Raw genomic sequence first — 15,469 nt, 5'->3', positions numbered from 1 at the left:
CCGGATTCAGGCGGAAATGCATTTGTTTACTTCCGGATTCCCGGCACGTAACGGTAGAAAAAAAGATTGCGATTTGAACAGTCGTTCACAGTTGTATTCTTGTCAAAACAGTCATTCGTATAGTATTTGCCAAACCGTAGAACAACTACTGCAAGTGTATATATGCATCCAATTTATACTGTCTAGTGGTATACAGTCACATCAACATCCATACAACTGACACTTATGTAAGCGGTCAACGTCAATTGACTTTTAATTCAAACATGGAAGTACAAAATTGATCAAAGCAAGATTTCAAATATATTCAAGATGCGTCACTTTGTGAAATACCACAATTTGAGTGTTAATGAATTGCAAAACAGCAGCAATAAAAAAAAATCGTCCAAAGCAATACTCAGAGGAGTTCTGCACAAATGGTCAGGTATAAAAAGTAGAGTGAAAAAGCATGTTAAATAACTTAGGGTGGTACTGCAGAACTTGACATCCCTTGTGTCAAAGTGATGCAAAATATTTACATGACAAATTTGTAGCACAAGTGTTCAACCCCAACACACACAAACAACTTAAAGTATTTCGTTTTAATCACAGCTAACATAGTAAGTGCTGATTCTCTTTAGCCAACATTTTAAAACACGGTACTAGTCCGGTCGTTTCTTAAGGTGCAATTCATCCTTTTGGAAATAGTGCTCCATATTTATCAAAACATATTTAAGGCATTGAAGTTTCTTCATTACCAGATGCATGTACTTATTCTTTAATACAGCTTTCATTTGAAAGCGCTTTCGCAACAGCTTTCATTGATTAAGGGAATGCATAGAATATAATTTCAGGGTACTTTGTCAGCAGCAACTTTAAACAGCAACTTTTTTTTGCCCTTTTCTAAACCATTTTGGAATTATAGTTATGCGAGAGAATAAATAAATTCTAGGATTCACATTAAGTGCTTTTGTGCTGCAATGCTTAACATAAATAACATCGAATATAACATTCATATTGTATTCAATACACTGTACATAGTCGAATATAGTGCAATAGTGCGGAATTGCAGGCAGATTTTGTAAGGATTCAATTGTAAGGAGTCAGACTGTAAATTGTGGGATTAAAAAACGTGAATGACATTTTGTTTCTAGGCACCCTTTAGGAACACACCAAAAATGCAAATACCTTGAGACATGGCACAAATTGTGTGCTTTCTTCGTGCATATCTACTATGCGGATGACTAAATCCTATAATCGAGTGTGCTAGAATAGAATTCCCCTTTTTGTATGCGAAGCGCTGAATACGAATACTTGGGGATTATACTTTGTTGTGTTTTGCAAAATGTACAAACAGTTACTTTTGGGTCGATTGTAGTTTGAAGGGCAAACAAACACCTTTTAAACAGATGCAGTCAAATGCATTGGATTGAGGCATTGAACTTGAACTCAGGCTGGCACATTGTTGTGTTGATATTGCTCGCATTAGCATCAGCACTTGAAGACACTGACTTGTCCTGTGTAACTGTGCAACGGCTGTAGGAGGTGCGAGATATTTCATATTCGTCCGTTTCTTTTTTGACATGTACACGTGACACTTTGTCTTCAGTTGAGCGGACTCTTTCATCGTCACGAGCATCCCGCTTCCTCGTTATACTCGTGGAAAAGGTGCGCGGCATCACAATTGGGAAGCTTGCAGGTAAATTCATCTTTTTCTTGGGTGGGTCTATTCCGGTGTAGTCTGAATCTGACCAGATGAGTTTCCGCTTCTAGAACAATAAAAAAAGAGAATTAAAAAAGGGACAAATGTCAGAGTGTTGTTGATATAAAGACGGCACTGGACTGTTTTTTTTAATCCTTAAAAACTGTAATTTAGTGATGACTGAAATGCTGTTCAAATACCAATTAGAGCGCAACATAAAGTTTGGTCCTCACCTTAACTGGCATGCTGAGCTGATTTTGGCACCAGTGAGTTATTTGTTTGGGGGGGAAGCTTTGGGCTAATGTGACCGTGGGATGAAGCGCCACCTGAGGGAACCATAGTTTGAGCATTCCCTCGATCTGCAACAAGTTGTGGAGATATCGCTCCCTTCAAAGAAAAATGGGTCAGAAGAAAAACACATTAAATGTCGAGCTGCGCTTGATAACATCGTCACAATTTTATGAAGCTTACCCCATTTCAGGCCTCTGCAGAATTCCCAGAATTCTTTGTAGTCTATCCATGGCGACGCTTTGCTGGAAATTGGTTAAACCTGCCACAGGAAAAGAGAGGCACGTCAAGACAAGGAAACGCAATCAGTGATGATATGACAATCTGTATCAACTACAACATTAAATTGGATGTTGACAATATTATTATTATTATTATTATTCTATTTGGTAAATGAATAGATTTCATTCGTTTGGTTCGTCCACTCTATGGAAAATATGTTGCTCCTTTCTTGGCCACATGAGGGCAGTATTATACTAAACTCAATCAACTGCAGTGATACACCAAGAAGACGTTAGCATCAAGAAATTCATGCCTATTTGTAGCATTTGTGATAGCTCAACTGCATACCTTTATTAAACCTGCCAGTTTTAAGGCCGTGAAGAAGCTCCATCAGAGGACAGATGAAGTTGTGTAAATCTATACACTAGAAAAGGCAAAAATATTGGTCATCAGACAACAGCAATCCATCAAAAAGGTGCATTTAGCGAGTACTAACTTTCTGAGTGAAGGCGCGGTCTCCTGCTGAAGGTGATGCTGAATCACCAGCGGGGGCACCAGAAGAAAGGTGGTACTTGGTCCTCCCGCTAACATGTACAGTGTGGTGGGCCCTCTTGGACCTTGGGCACATCGGATCCAAACGAACTCGGAAACATCCCTCGTAGCCCGATAAGACCTTACAAGTCACCAAGTCGTCCTCTTCTGACAAAATTTCGGCTTCATCTTCAGTTAGCTCGCTTTCATTCAGAATGTCGTTGAAGGTGGATGGATGCAGGTCACAAGATGGCCATTGAGAAGAAGCACTCAATGGATTCATACCTGCAGAGTGACAAAAGGTGAGGTAGAAAAGCCCAGAACAAGATTGATTATAATGTTTGGGCACCACACAAAATACTACATAACTGTACAAAATAGTGTAAAACTGGTTGCACGTTGTCTCTCATTTTTTTTATAATGAGCATCATTGACGTTTTAAACGCCTCCTGATTTGTTGCTTGCACATTTGTCAGAATGTCAATGATAAGATTAGATCGCAACATTAAACAAGATTGAAATACTCAGTTCTGTTCAAGTACTTTTCTCTTATGTAATTCAAAACAAGCTACAGCAGGTACAGCTGCAGGTGGCAGAGTAGGCAGGATTACTAAACGTTATGACATTTCTTTGCAAGAGCCAATCGGTATAAATAACCCACCCCGCCCCGCCCCCTCAACAACAAAAAAAAAAAAGAAAAAGAAAAAGCGAAGAAACAAAAACAATAAGAACATGCATGACATTAAACATTTAAAAAACGATCCGACGATTTAATTCTGCAAGTCGTCAAAATGATGTGACTGGTAGGGAAATAAATCGATTTATTATTATTATTTTTTTAAATCTTAATAATTAATATCGATTGACTTTGGTGGTACCTATAGCGAGATAAATGTACGGTACAACATTTAGTCAACGTGTCTGCTTGCAATTACGAAGGATTTCGTGAACTCAATCTTAAAATAATATGACGCTTCTATACACGTGCAGCAGCAAACTTTCAGTGTCACGTTCCATGAGTCATGATACGGCGCAACTGATTTTTTTTTAGAAACTATTTTAGTAGGCATAACATTATTATAGACATATTCATAAAAAGAATGTCAGACAACATTGCCAACAACAATATATGCACATAGATTTGTTTCGCAAAATGTGCAAACAAATCGGCATACAGCTTAAATTGTAAAAGGCGTGATTTATGGAAAACGCACAGGCACGTATAGATTTCTCAACATGGAATGAAAGAATGGTGACATTTGCATGCATTTGTCAAGTTTGCTTTCAGAAATTATTATTTGGAAGTCTTACCTTGTAACAGCAGCAGTCGTTTACTGAAAATGTGGAGCTGAAATATAGCGATCAAGGCAAAGCTTGTTGAAAAGACCAAAGCTTCTACGACAACTAAATCGATGCAAATTGTCGCAGCGGAATGACAGGACTGCACTGCACTGCACTGCACTGCACTGTACTGTAAAGTCTTGGTAATAATCGTGCTTGCGTCTTCGGCAATAACTCCAAGTACAACTCGAGCGACAGGGAATACACGTGCAGTGTGACTACACTACTCCTATTGGTTGGGAAATTCGTCACCCTTATTTCATTGGTTGGAAGGCGTGACCAATCAGCAAGCTCCCTAGAGCCGATTGGCTGATCCCCCCGCAGCTGCACGTGTTGCGAGTGTGGACTTGTCACGTAGCACCCATCACGAGGCACTAACCTGTGTCTGTTGACTTGCACTGCTGTTTGCGAGCGGTGCCGGTGCGAACGATGTACAAATACTTCGTTACTGCACGTATTGAAGTAGAATTTCAGATATCTCTACTTTATTTGAGTAGTTATCTGGCTACAATTGACTGGTTAACGCTATATGATCATATCAATCTATCAAAGCTGAGCTAAACAGTTTCAAGCAGTATTCAAACATTTGAGACATTTTTTCCAAGACAGTAAATGAAACCACCAGGGTGAGCTTTGATGAAAAACTTTTACTGCAACCGACGTTTCACTGACACAACAGATTGAACAGCATTCACAAAATACGGCGGAATCGTTTTCACAAGAACAAGAACAGGAATCTTTCGCACAAAATGGAGTGCCATGATGAAGTGGGTGGGACTGCAAATTTCTTTAGGAGAAAATATATCCCATTATTTCCATCTCTCCATTTAATGACACAAATATTGGGCTGAGTTTCCTTTTTCCACCTTGCAGACTTTATTTACAACCATTGGACAGCCTCTTCTCAGTCACTATTTCATTATGAACCAAGCCACGGATCTGTTCTGTTGGCCCTGGATATGAAGGCGATTTTCCGGGCCATTTCGGTGTCGTAGATACGTTTGCATTGCTCGTAGTTCTTCCGCTGACGCTCTCGGCAAGGCTTCTCGTAGTAGCGCCTGCGCTTCACCGTCTCAATGATCCCATCCTGGTTCAGCACCCTGAAATATATTTTTCGTAAAAATTGTCAGAAATAGACAATAAAAAACAGACCATAAGTGCAATTTTTGAGGTTGCAAAATTATTGGCATTTTCAAAGTTGGAAAAAATATATACAAATATCATGAACTTGAGGAACTTATGTATCTACGCCATTAATGGTTACATTAATACCATTAACTTTGTGCACTTAGTAGAAAGGCGCTTGGTAAAGTTCAATATGTCGACTTCATTTGTTTACAAGAGAGTTGACACATTCAATATGTCAGACAAGCTGACGTATCGATGGCCTGGGTCTAGTTCTATTTCGCGCAGGCGCAGTTCCATGACATTGAGCGGAGGGGTACTGTTGCTCGAGACCAACAAATAAACCACTCATTCTTGCTCGTTAGGAAGGTTTACCATATAGAAGTATGACAGTATGAAACATTTTACCTGTTGAGATGTTTGTATGCTGCATCAACGTTGCCATCTTGAACCATCACTGTCCGGGCAATGAAGCGAAGGTGTCTCGCCATGGCGATGTCGATGGTAACAAAAATGGTAGCCGTACAGAAACAGTCGTTTCTGGTTAAATGTTCCGCGTGACTTTCATCCCACTTTTGCGCCCTCTGCTGGTTTTTGTCGGGTGGTGTCAATGGTACGAGCAGTCAGAACTCCGCAATAATCTTTGAATAGTAATGTAAAGTCTTTCATTTTTATTTGACTCATTATTATATTTATCACGATTTATTTGTAATGATTATTTTAATACAGGTATTTTTATTTGCACGTTTGCCCGAAGCAACATCACTTTTCTTTTTCTTTGGCCTAAATGAACGCTCCCCGCCCGTCTGGCAGATGTTTTCTTCCATCTCGTATTCAAATGTCTCACCTAGCTGATGCAGGGTGAAGCTGCAAAGTCTCGCTTGCTCCTCTTATTGGCTGGAGCTTCTTCACACCCAGGCGAGCTATTAGCCAATAGAAAAGAGACGCAAATGCAAGAAAGAGGAGTGGACGTGTCCGACCTGGCTAACAGCGTCACACACGCAGAAAGAAACAAACCATCTACACAGATCGGCGAGATGGAGAAGAAAATCCCGGACTTTTCTGGAAAATGGAAAATGAAGTCTTCGGAATATTTTGAGGAGCTCTTGAAAGCGCTGGGTGAGTAGACATTTTACAGACAATTCAAAGTGGTAGCTAAAACTTTCTAGATCAAGTTGTGTTGCAGATTTGACTTGATTAAATGCATATTTTTTAGTCTATTTCATGATATCTATCCATCCATCCATCCATCCATCCATCCATCCAATCGAACAGGGCATAATTGTATCACTTGTTTTTAGACAATGAGCGTTTTACAAGCCTTCTCCATAAACAACATTTCTTTAGAAAGCAAGATTTGTTGTGCATTGCTTAATGAGCAAACGGAGTTCAATTCATTTGATCTAAATTGTGCATTCACCTGCATGAAAACATGAAAGTGCATGTGCGTTCTTACTAAATCAAAGGCCAAGACTGCTTGAATTGCACGAGGGGTCAAGAGGGGGCCAACTAGTGGCATCCATTAAAAATCAAAAGGCAAACAAACGGTGGTGGAATGTTGGATTCATCTGAAGCAGGGTACTCCTCATGCGGATGTAATTAGAGTCAGCGTAAACGGAACTGAGCCTCAACAGGGGCCCCTGCAGCCAGTCAGCAGCTATGAGACAGACTCCCCTGCACGGCCCGGCCCCCCCCCCCCCCCCGACCCAAATCTAAAGCGGCATGTGAGTTCCCTTAATGGAATGAGCAGGACGGCGCACTGAAAGTAAACAAATTGCAAGCATTCATCCATTGCAAAGGAAGGGAGAGGATATTAACTTGGTGATTTAATAGTGGTCACTTGGATGTGTGAAGCTCATAAAAGTAAGTCATTAAATGTTGACGAGAGCCACAAAAGAAAAAATTCTTTTACACCCCTGTCAAAGCTGCAGCTCATAAATGCGACATCCTACTTCATTATCAGACGCTTCTCAATGTGACTTGTCTCTGTTTTTTTTTGATTGTGTTAGCATTATGCTGGCTGAAGCCAAAGTTATGCCATTTCAGGCACCACTCTATTTTGTGATCTGAACGTCTTTGTTCCTTTGTGCACAGGTGTGAATATGTTTGTGAGGAAAATTGCTGTGGCGGCAGCCTCAAGTCCTGCTGTGGAAATCAGCCAGCAAGGAGAGAGTCTATCCATCAAAACATCCACCAGCATCCGCACGACCCACGTCTCTTTCACCGTGGGTCAATCGTTCAACGAGACCACAGTGGATGGACGCCCCTGCACGGTATTCTTTGTTCGGTATCAGAGCACGTAATCTTACCGTAGTGGGAAATGGCCAATGCTTGCGCGGGGGGGGGGGGGGGGGACATATGGAAATCATCGTAGTAGATGTGTGACATTGCCGGGATCTGGTGTTCATTTAATCCTGGCTGGTGAAAGGACTAGCCTCTGACTGACTGAATTGTTCAGCCTAAAAACCTTTGTACATTTGTGTTTTTCTGAAGAGTTTTCCCACATGGGAATCCGAGAGCAAAATCAGCTGTGAACAGACTTTGCAGAAAGGCGAGGGACCCAAGACAGCCTGGACTCGAGAGCTGACTAATGACGGAGAGCTGATACTGGTAAGCCATTTTAGTGATTGTGCTGATTGTTCAGCCTGGAGCTGCTGCATACCTTCTCTGTTAAACCATTTTTTGTCTTTTTTGTTTTTTTTTAGACGATGACTGCAGGGGATGTTGTCTGCACCAGAGTTTATGAAAGGGAATAAGGGAATTGCAAGGCAGTATTGTGCCTTTTATATGGTTCATATTTGCTCACCTTGCCCCCACAATTTTGGTGAGCTCAAGCTCCACCTGCAGAAATGATTTCCTATTTTACTTCATGTTTTATCCAACGATGTAATCAATCAGAAATTTGCTTCTGATTCCAAATGAGTAGAATTGCAAACTGAGGATGGACAATTATTTCCTGGATTGGCTATGGAGACGTTTAACAATCACTTCATTGTTAGGCTATATTACTGTGATTCTTGATGTATCGAAAATGACACCTATTTTCAAAATCATGGTCAATGTTTGTCGTTTAATATTTTAAGTGCGGCGGGGAAACCCCCGTGGCCTTCAGTTCCGCAATCAAAAAGTCAACAGCATGCCTCGCCTGCAGTGAATAATGGACCATCAGACTTCTAAAAAAGCGTGACGACCCTGTGACGTTCTTTCCAATTGATGCACCCAGTGCTCAGATGAATGCTTTGTACTCAATGACCTCAAAGTGAATTTTCCACTCCTCAGCTCCTCAGTGTCAAAATGAAGGTTCTGAACAGCCTCACTGAAGCGCCATCATTGTGGGAGGAAAAACCACAGCACTCCCGGGTGGATGGAAAGTTCTCCGCTGTTTGCTCAATAAAAATAATTGGCAAGCACATAGTTGAATGTGCCTATATGACGCCTCTTGAATAAAGGCTGTTAGTTATCCTCAGAAGAGAATTTGAAACCATTTTCCACACACAACTGCGCGCCAGTTCATGACGTCATGGGGCCTTGCGTGGAGCACCATCAGCTTTGGAATGCCCGGACTTTTCTTTCAGGGCCATCTGAAACAATCACGGATCATGACGGAGAGTCGCAGGAGTCGACTGACAAACATAACTGAAATGAAGGCGATAAGCAAGACAAAGGGGACAAACTCGGTGGCTGCTTTGAACACTCATTGGACGGAAGTCGTTGGACACCAGGTCATTAGGCGCTACAGGAAATGAAACATGGCAGACAATTTCAAGGTGTCTGCGTGTCTGTCCATTCATCCAGAAGAATATTTGTGAGGTTGAACGAGAGCTAGCTCAGTTGGCGGAGAAATAAAACGCTGGTTTTGCTATACCGGAAGGAATGTTGGTTGTATCACCCACGCACTAGTCCCAACTTAGTGAGCCGTGGCAACCTATCGAAGTTGACCTTTAACCCTCTTGAGGCTTAAGTTTTCAAAACATCGGTCATTGTTGGCAGTCAACTAGTCATAGATTCTGCGGGGGGTTTTCCCCCTTGTTTTGTCAAATCCGAGAGCCAAAGATTGAAAAGCTATCCTGCTGCCTAATCAGCATTTCTTAATTATGTGTTCAGTTTTTATCAAGCAAAATATTGCAGAGTGCTCTTTTCCCAATGAAAAACCAAGTTATAAATATTTGTGTTGGTCTTTATGGGGGTGGAACCATTTTTTTTTCTTTTGCCTTAGACGCACAAACACGCACCAACGTTGAGTTGTATGCGGCCCCCAGACCAAAATGAGTTTGACGCCCCTGGACGTTAGGATCCATCCGTTGCAAATTTACCTTGAACCATTTCAAAGGGTGAGGTTTTTTTTTTTTTTCTATGTGTATTTACAAAGGAACCTTTGTTGGACTTTGAAGAAACCTCTGAAGTTTCCTTGACGCTTGGTGTAATGCATGTATATAGACTGAGTCGCCACTGGACCAGCAGCAGAGAGAGATGTCGACCGCAGAAGGCGCTAACCCGGCCGATGCCCAAATGACTCTGGACTCGGTGGTCAAAGCTGGAGATGGACAAGCTGAGGGAGGAAATCAGGGAGCTGAAAGCAAGGTGAGGTTTTATCAAAAATATGCCAACAACAAAACTTTTTGGGGCATTTTATGGCTGGTGCGACTTACTACTGACTGTGATCCAACACGGGTTTTCCCTCAGACCATACGTCATGAACCTATATGACGTCACTGTTTCTCTTGAAAGCATTTATACTTCTAAGAAGTTTCTTTGATAAGTGCATGTGGCAATTTGTGTAATGCATGTATACTGACCGGATCAGGAGCAGCTCAATAGAGAGATGACCACAATGATGACTAACCTGGCGCATGCCCGTAAGACTCTGGACTCATTGGTCAATGACTGTAAACGTCTGAAGCTGGAGGTGGACAAGATGAAGGAGCAAATCAAGGAGATGAAAGCAAGGTGAGGTTTTATCAAAAATATGCCAACAACAAAATGGATACTGGATATTAGTGCTGACATAATTGCTTTGCTGCTGGGGCCACACCCCAAGGAAAATCCTCGTCGTGACTAATTGCAGCTCAACATTATACTTCCATTTAACCATCCCATAGTCACACATCAATGGCCTGATGGTAGCATGGTAGCATCGCAACCAAACACCAAAAGCTGTGGTTTGTGGCTCGATGGAGAAGACTGGAAACATTGTAGCTCAAAATTCATGTGGAAGCATAAAAGTACATCCCCGTCCGCCCCCTCCAAGAAAAATCTTTTCAAAATAGCACATTTGACTGCGTCGAGGGTCTCCATGAGCTCTCGCCCCATTTAATTGTCCATCCATTTTCCATATTCCCAGTTTATGTATATATCTGTCATCTCAGGAACACGAAAGAAGAATCCAATCTGCAGAAGCGGCAAGACTTGGAAGACTTGCTGAACTCCAAGAACGCGTCTTTGACGACGGTGTTAGAAGAAAGGCATAGCCTTGAGGCAGAAAAGCGTAGCCTTGAGGCAGAAATGGGTAGCCTTGAGGCAGAAAATCGTAGCCTTGAGGCAGAAAATCGTAGCCTTGAGGCAGAAAATCGTAGCCTTGAGGCAAAAAAACGAGATCTGAAGACGCAGGTGAATCAAATCACATTTAAATTACTGTGATGATTGCGTTAAATCGCTGGAAAATATCGCTTGAACTCTTCTTTACCTTCTACTATGCCTGACGGGTTAAGCTGGAAGGCGCTCGCCAGTCAGCGGACCGAAGCAGCCACCTGAAGGGCGTGGTATACAACCACCCCCTTCTGCGTAGCGTGCGGCACTGTTGCGCTATTTTCGGGAATGTCTGCTGTACGCGCACTTGCTCCTTTTTTTCTGCTCCTCTTATTTATTTATTTATTTATTTATTTATTGTTGTGTTATTTATTCATTATTTATTCAGCACGCTTTTGTTATACTTGTTTACTTGTTTGTCTGTTGTGAGCCATGTCTTGTCACCGTGGGATAGGGGGGAACGAAATTTCGGTTTCTTTGTGTGTCTTTGGCATGTGGAGAAATTGACAATAAAGCTGACTTTGACTTTGACTTTTTGACAAACAGCTCCAGCAGACCCGGATCCAAGTGGAGTCTGTTTTATCTGCATTAAGACAGCTTCAAATTCAGGTAACAATTTATCATTTGGACCTTAGAATCTGTCTCAGCGGCAGAAGTTTAAAAAGTCTGTGTTGACACTAGCTTGCAGCCTGTGATGCACCCCCGAGTCCAAGGATGGAAGCAAGAGGCAGGAAACGGAAGCGTTCTAACGACACGGACAGCGAGGGTCAGAGCTTGGTCCAACAGATTATTAACATCACCCAGAATGTGGGTGTAAGGGGGAGCAACACAAACAACAATGCCTGAGAAACCAGGCTCCAATTACCTGAGCTAGATGTCTTGCGGAGGAGGTGTGGCAGGATTATAAATTACAGTAAAATAAAGCTTTGTGCAAGTGTGCTGGAGCGCCGAGGTGGTTTTCCTTGAAGCAGAGGTGGTGTGTGTGTGTGTGTGTGTGTGTGTGTGCGTGTGTGTGTGTGTGGTGGTGGGGGGGGTTAGGGTTAGGTTTCTCTCTGTTTCTCGAGATTCACGATATTAAATCCAGAGGCCCATCTAAGGCACAAGAGTGACATCTACCGTAAATTGTGTATATGGTGAAAAAATATATTCGACACAAACATTAGAATAGGTGATTTTGTTTGTTTATTGTAATAGGCTTTATTTATTATTGCTTTTCGCAGGCTAGCCGAATAACAATTATTTGCAAATGACAGGTGTGTTATTGAGTTGATCGTGTTTCTTGCAAAGTGTATCGGAATAATAATAATAATAACTCTTCCTCTGGATTGTTTTATCAACCGCGTGTAGGTCGACACTTTATTGACATTATTTCTACTATTTAGAAGGTGATACAACAAAAATAATGAAATAATTACGGGAGGGCGAACAAAATCGCAATATATGCATAAAAAGCGTGAGTCTTTAATCAGCATAAAATGTCCACAAATTAACGGTTTACAGAAAATGTTTGGAAAATTGATAAATATGTAGCTAGATGGGTGGAGACGCATCCGGTTGTCCGGTGTTTTTTTTTTTTTTTTGTTTTTTTTTTGCGCCGCAGTGATCACATGACTTTGGCTCATGACTTCCTGCTTCGTGTTTTGCTCTCCGGTAGGGAAGACAAACGGATACTTTGGGCAGGCCAAAAAGAGCATATCCACTAAAAGCACCAGTGAGTGCGTGCGTTTGGCCATTAGTTCCAAATGCGATGCCAATGAAATGCTAGCTAGCCGCATGGCCTCTCTTCTTTTTCCCTTTCAAAGAAGCTAACTGACGTTGCCGTTAGCAGCAGCGAGTGGTGCTGACACTTGCCACTTTGTGTTTTTTGCCATTATGTCGAAATACACCAGCTTTCCTGAGCCAATGGACGATCACAACCCTTTCCAGGTGAGTGATATGCGACGGGGGGGGGGAAGCTCCATTGATCAAACTTGGCACAAATATGGGTGGCGAGAAATAGTTGGCGCGTTGTCCCTCATCATGTGACACCATGTGGTTTCTTTTCCTGACTCCGTGTGTCCTCCTCAAGCTTTGGCCAGCAATCGATTGAGATTTTGTTGTTGTTGTCAGGACCCAGCAGTGACCCAACACAGCAGCAACACTGGCTATGCCACTTTGGACCTGTACAACCCATTTGAGGGCACGCCTGAGGTATGTCACTTATTCTTGATTGCAAACGGATGAAAGGTGACAATCAATATTTATTCTGCTTGGGAAAAGCTTGGTTTTATCTCCATCGACCCATCCGTCCATTTTCTGAAGCGCTTTATCCTCACGAGCGTGGGTCGTGCTTATGCTGGAGGAGCCCAATGCCCACGTTGAGACTTTTATTGTGAAGCACCTTTTTGGTTTGACTCTTTTGTATCTCAGGCTCCACCTCCGTACGAAGCCACCTCTCCCTCTGCTCCATCTGCGCCTGCACAGAGCCCACCTAGCCGGACGACGCCCACCGAGCCTCGTAACTATGGCTCGTATAACACCCACAACTCCCAGGTAGAATTGAGAGATGGACTTGTAAGAAAGCATCTGTTGATGATGCTATATGTCTTTCATCCGTCAGACGGCGGTAAACGCTACCACGACGGAGCTGATGAAGAAGCAAGAGGAGCTGGAGAGGAAAGCCCAGGAACTGGAGAGGAGAGAGCGAGAGCTGCAGTCTCACACTTTGGGCCCTGGAGCCAGTAAGTTTGCCAGGACATTTCAAACAAGCTTTCATGTCCCAAGGATCGGGGAACTGACTGTGGGTTCCTTCCATCTTTGTGCTGTGCTTCAGCTCGTCAGAATAACTGGCCTCCCCTGCCTTCGTTCTGTCCCGTCGGCCCCTGCTTCTACCAGGACATCAACGTGGAGATTAGCCAGCGCTTCCAGCGAACCGTCACCAGCATGTATTACTTTTGGTTGTGTGAGTTTGTCATCATTTTGCTGCCGCTCGTAACAAGAATGGAATGATCAAAAATCGGAATTAGGACTTGCCATAGAAGTGACCGAGCAATATTCTTTGTCGTCGTCTGTATGCAGTCGGCACGGGAACTCTGCTCTTAAACCTGATCTCCTCGCTGGCCATGTTCTGCATCGACACTTCAGTCGGCGTCGGTCTCGGTCTTGCCATTCTCTGGGCGCTTCTCTTCACTCCGTGCTCCTTCGTCTGCTGGTATCGGCCCGCTTACAAAGCCTTCAGGTATTTATCTCCCTCTTAGGCCAAAATGGATGTCTCTTTCAATTCCTTTGTCATTCTGAAAGCATTCTTTTCCGTGTTCCCTCTAGGAGTGACAGCTCCTTCAACTTCTTTATTTTCTTTTTTGTTTTCTTTGCCCAAGTCATTGTTTACATCATCATGACCATCGGCATCCCTGGATGGGGCTTCAGGTAATGACTCGGAACAGTGGGGGGGGGGGGGAGCGAGTGGCTGTCCTTCAATGCTAAAGAAAAGTCCATCATATTCATGTACGCATCTTGCTAAATGTTGTGCCTTTCAGCGGATGGATTGTGAGCTTGACTGCTCTCAAGAAAAGCGTCGCCGTCGGTGCCATCACCATGATGAACGCCATCCTATTTACCGCTCAGGCCGCCATTGGAGTGGTCATGCTGAAGAAGGTAATCGTTGAAAAACGCTCAGCTCTGTCAATGCATCAAACGGTGGACTTGACTTTTCATCCGATCAAAGTGTCATCACAATAAGAAATAAACCAAGAGGTCACGCCCAAGAAAGTGCGGCCAATAACATATGGTCTCCCCCCCCCCCCCCTGCTCAGGTTCACGGTCTTTACAGGCAGACCGATGCCAGTTTCCAAAAGGCCCAGGCGGAATTTGCCACCGGAGTCATGTCCAATCAGGCCGTCCGCCAAGCTGCTGCCAGCGCCGCTAGCAACGCCGCTCAAGGGGCCTTCGCCGCACCCCGTTGATCACGAGGGACGTTCAGGGTGGGTGCGATTGAGAAAAGGATTGATCATGTTCATTTTGCCATTGCGGTGATTAGATTTCAATGGCTGGTGAACCCGACCGACCGAGTCCCTGTAATTACCCCAAGGAAACCAAGCAAGTGCACGAGACTATGGGCTTATGTAATATGTGTATAAATAGGCCTTTGTGTTTATTAACAAGTCAACATTTATTCATACGTGCCGTTGTATTAGTAAGCTGTCTGAAAGTTTGATTTATTGCAGTGTAGAAGCGTTTAAAGACAAGACTGCCAAATGTATCCTTTCTCACCTGTGAGACAGGCTGTTTTGGAGCTCATGCTAAAATGTTTACATTGAAACATCTAAATCCTAATATACCAAATGGTACCTTTTTGTTGGATGAAACTAACAATGATGCTTATGTACGTATGTTGCAGCCAAAACTCTCACACACTGTAAGAAATTGTGTTTGGTGTCACACCGTTTCCTTGGTGCATCTTATGACTTGACATTGATTTAATACAAATATACTGATGGGCAAGAATGGCTGAGTTTACTGCAGTCATTGAAGGACATTTGTGGTAAATAATGCGTTCAATCAAGAGCTACGCTTTGGTTACATTTTTACCCAGTTTTTCTTTTCACTGCCCTTTATTATTTATTAACCAATATAGAAGTGCAAAAGAATAGAAATGATCGCAAAAGCTGAAAAAACAAAAGTACTTCTTTTCTCCTCTTGTATGCCAATATGTTGTAATGATTTTGTAATAAGAATGTTAAGAATTGTTTGATAAAACAATGACATGGCAAGTCTCTTTGG

At 42.7% G+C, this 15,469-nt stretch overlaps 5 protein-coding genes across 5 annotated transcripts; 3 read left to right on the top strand and 2 right to left on the bottom strand.

The window, feature by feature from the left end:
• Positions 1–235: 235 nt before the first annotated feature.
• Positions 236–4,277, bottom strand: ciarta (circadian associated repressor of transcription a). Its single transcript, XM_088365686.1, has 6 exons — positions 4,031–4,277; positions 2,685–3,004; positions 2,537–2,612; positions 2,150–2,228; positions 1,912–2,065; positions 236–1,745 (listed from the first exon to the last, which is right to left on the bottom strand). Exons 2-6 carry the CDS (start codon positions 3,000–3,002, stop codon positions 1,392–1,394), a joined length of 981 nt encoding a protein of 326 aa, XP_088221812.1. The 5' UTR covers positions 3,003–3,004; positions 4,031–4,277; the 3' UTR covers positions 236–1,391.
• Positions 4,278–4,687: 410 nt separating this feature from the next.
• mrps21 (mitochondrial ribosomal protein S21) lies at positions 4,688–5,746 on the bottom strand. Its single transcript, XM_088365655.1, has 2 exons — positions 5,594–5,746; positions 4,688–5,160 (listed from the first exon to the last, which is right to left on the bottom strand). The coding sequence occupies exons 1-2, from the start codon at positions 5,674–5,676 to the stop codon at positions 4,980–4,982; spliced, it is 264 nt and encodes an 87-aa protein (XP_088221781.1). The 5' UTR covers positions 5,677–5,746; the 3' UTR covers positions 4,688–4,979.
• LOC148379658 (cellular retinoic acid-binding protein 2-like) lies at positions 5,517–8,595 on the top strand. Its single transcript, XM_088365654.1, has 4 exons — positions 5,517–6,304; positions 7,280–7,458; positions 7,679–7,795; positions 7,891–8,595. Exons 1-4 carry the CDS (start codon positions 6,040–6,042, stop codon positions 7,939–7,941), a joined length of 612 nt encoding a protein of 203 aa, XP_088221780.1. The 5' UTR covers positions 5,517–6,039; the 3' UTR covers positions 7,942–8,595.
• Positions 8,596–9,406: 811 nt separating this feature from the next.
• On the top strand, positions 9,407–11,655 carry LOC148379657 (uncharacterized). Its single transcript, XM_088365653.1, has 6 exons — positions 9,407–9,516; positions 9,623–9,766; positions 9,990–10,132; positions 10,552–10,792; positions 11,258–11,320; positions 11,393–11,655. Exons 1-6 carry the CDS (start codon positions 9,451–9,453, stop codon positions 11,555–11,557), a joined length of 822 nt encoding a protein of 273 aa, XP_088221779.1. The 5' UTR covers positions 9,407–9,450; the 3' UTR covers positions 11,558–11,655.
• Positions 11,656–12,310: 655 nt separating this feature from the next.
• scamp3 (secretory carrier membrane protein 3) lies at positions 12,311–15,462 on the top strand. The gene is made up of 9 exons (XM_088365649.1): positions 12,311–12,637; positions 12,821–12,901; positions 13,121–13,243; positions 13,311–13,431; positions 13,524–13,652; positions 13,769–13,928; positions 14,015–14,116; positions 14,227–14,344; positions 14,503–15,462. Exons 1-9 carry the CDS (start codon positions 12,584–12,586, stop codon positions 14,650–14,652), a joined length of 1,038 nt encoding a protein of 345 aa, XP_088221775.1. The 5' UTR covers positions 12,311–12,583; the 3' UTR covers positions 14,653–15,462.
• The last annotated feature ends 7 nt before the right edge of the window (positions 15,463–15,469 follow it).

Source organism: Syngnathus floridae, chromosome 21, assembly GCF_059516105.1.
Source record: "Syngnathus floridae isolate MCC-2025c chromosome 21, RoL_Sflo_1.0, whole genome shotgun sequence".
Taxonomy (NCBI): domain Eukaryota; kingdom Metazoa; phylum Chordata; class Actinopteri; order Syngnathiformes; family Syngnathidae; genus Syngnathus; species Syngnathus floridae.
The sequence above is the reverse complement of the archived record's forward strand: the minus strand, read 5'-3'. Positions and strand labels throughout refer to the sequence as shown.

Excerpts from the sequence above, each read along its gene's own strand:
- ciarta (XM_088365686.1), bottom strand. The coding sequence starts at position 3,002 with ATGAATCCATTGAGTGCTTCTTCTCAATGGCCATCTTGTGACCTGCAT. Across the intron at positions 2,613-2,684 it reads ACCGCGCCTTCACTCAGAAA|TGTATAGATTTACACAACTT; the intron begins GTTAGTACTCGC and ends TGCCTTTTCTAG. Across the intron at positions 1,746-1,911 it reads AGCTCAGCATGCCAGTTAAG|AAGCGGAAACTCATCTGGTC; the intron begins GTGAGGACCAAA and ends TTATTGTTCTAG.
- mrps21 (XM_088365655.1), bottom strand. The coding sequence starts at position 5,676 with ATGGCGAGACACCTTCGCTTCATTGCCCGGACAGTGATGGTTCAAGAT. Across the intron at positions 5,161-5,593 it reads GCATACAAACATCTCAACAG|GGTGCTGAACCAGGATGGGA; the intron begins GTAAAATGTTTC and ends AATATATTTCAG.
- LOC148379658 (XM_088365654.1), top strand. The coding sequence starts at position 6,040 with ATGCAGGGTGAAGCTGCAAAGTCTCGCTTGCTCCTCTTATTGGCTGGA. Across the intron at positions 7,459-7,678 it reads TGGATGGACGCCCCTGCACG|AGTTTTCCCACATGGGAATC; the intron begins GTATTCTTTGTT and ends GTTTTTCTGAAG. Across the intron at positions 7,796-7,890 it reads ATGACGGAGAGCTGATACTG|ACGATGACTGCAGGGGATGT; the intron begins GTAAGCCATTTT and ends GTTTTTTTTTAG.
- LOC148379657 (XM_088365653.1), top strand. The coding sequence starts at position 9,451 with ATGAGTTTGACGCCCCTGGACGTTAGGATCCATCCGTTGCAAATTTAC. Across the intron at positions 10,133-10,551 it reads ATCAAGGAGATGAAAGCAAG|GAACACGAAAGAAGAATCCA; the intron begins GTGAGGTTTTAT and ends CTGTCATCTCAG. Across the intron at positions 11,321-11,392 it reads TAAGACAGCTTCAAATTCAG|CTTGCAGCCTGTGATGCACC; the intron begins GTAACAATTTAT and ends TGTTGACACTAG.
- scamp3 (XM_088365649.1), top strand. The coding sequence starts at position 12,584 with ATGTCGAAATACACCAGCTTTCCTGAGCCAATGGACGATCACAACCCT. Across the intron at positions 13,244-13,310 it reads ATAACACCCACAACTCCCAG|ACGGCGGTAAACGCTACCAC; the intron begins GTAGAATTGAGA and ends TTCATCCGTCAG. Across the intron at positions 13,432-13,523 it reads CACTTTGGGCCCTGGAGCCA|CTCGTCAGAATAACTGGCCT; the intron begins GTAAGTTTGCCA and ends GCTGTGCTTCAG.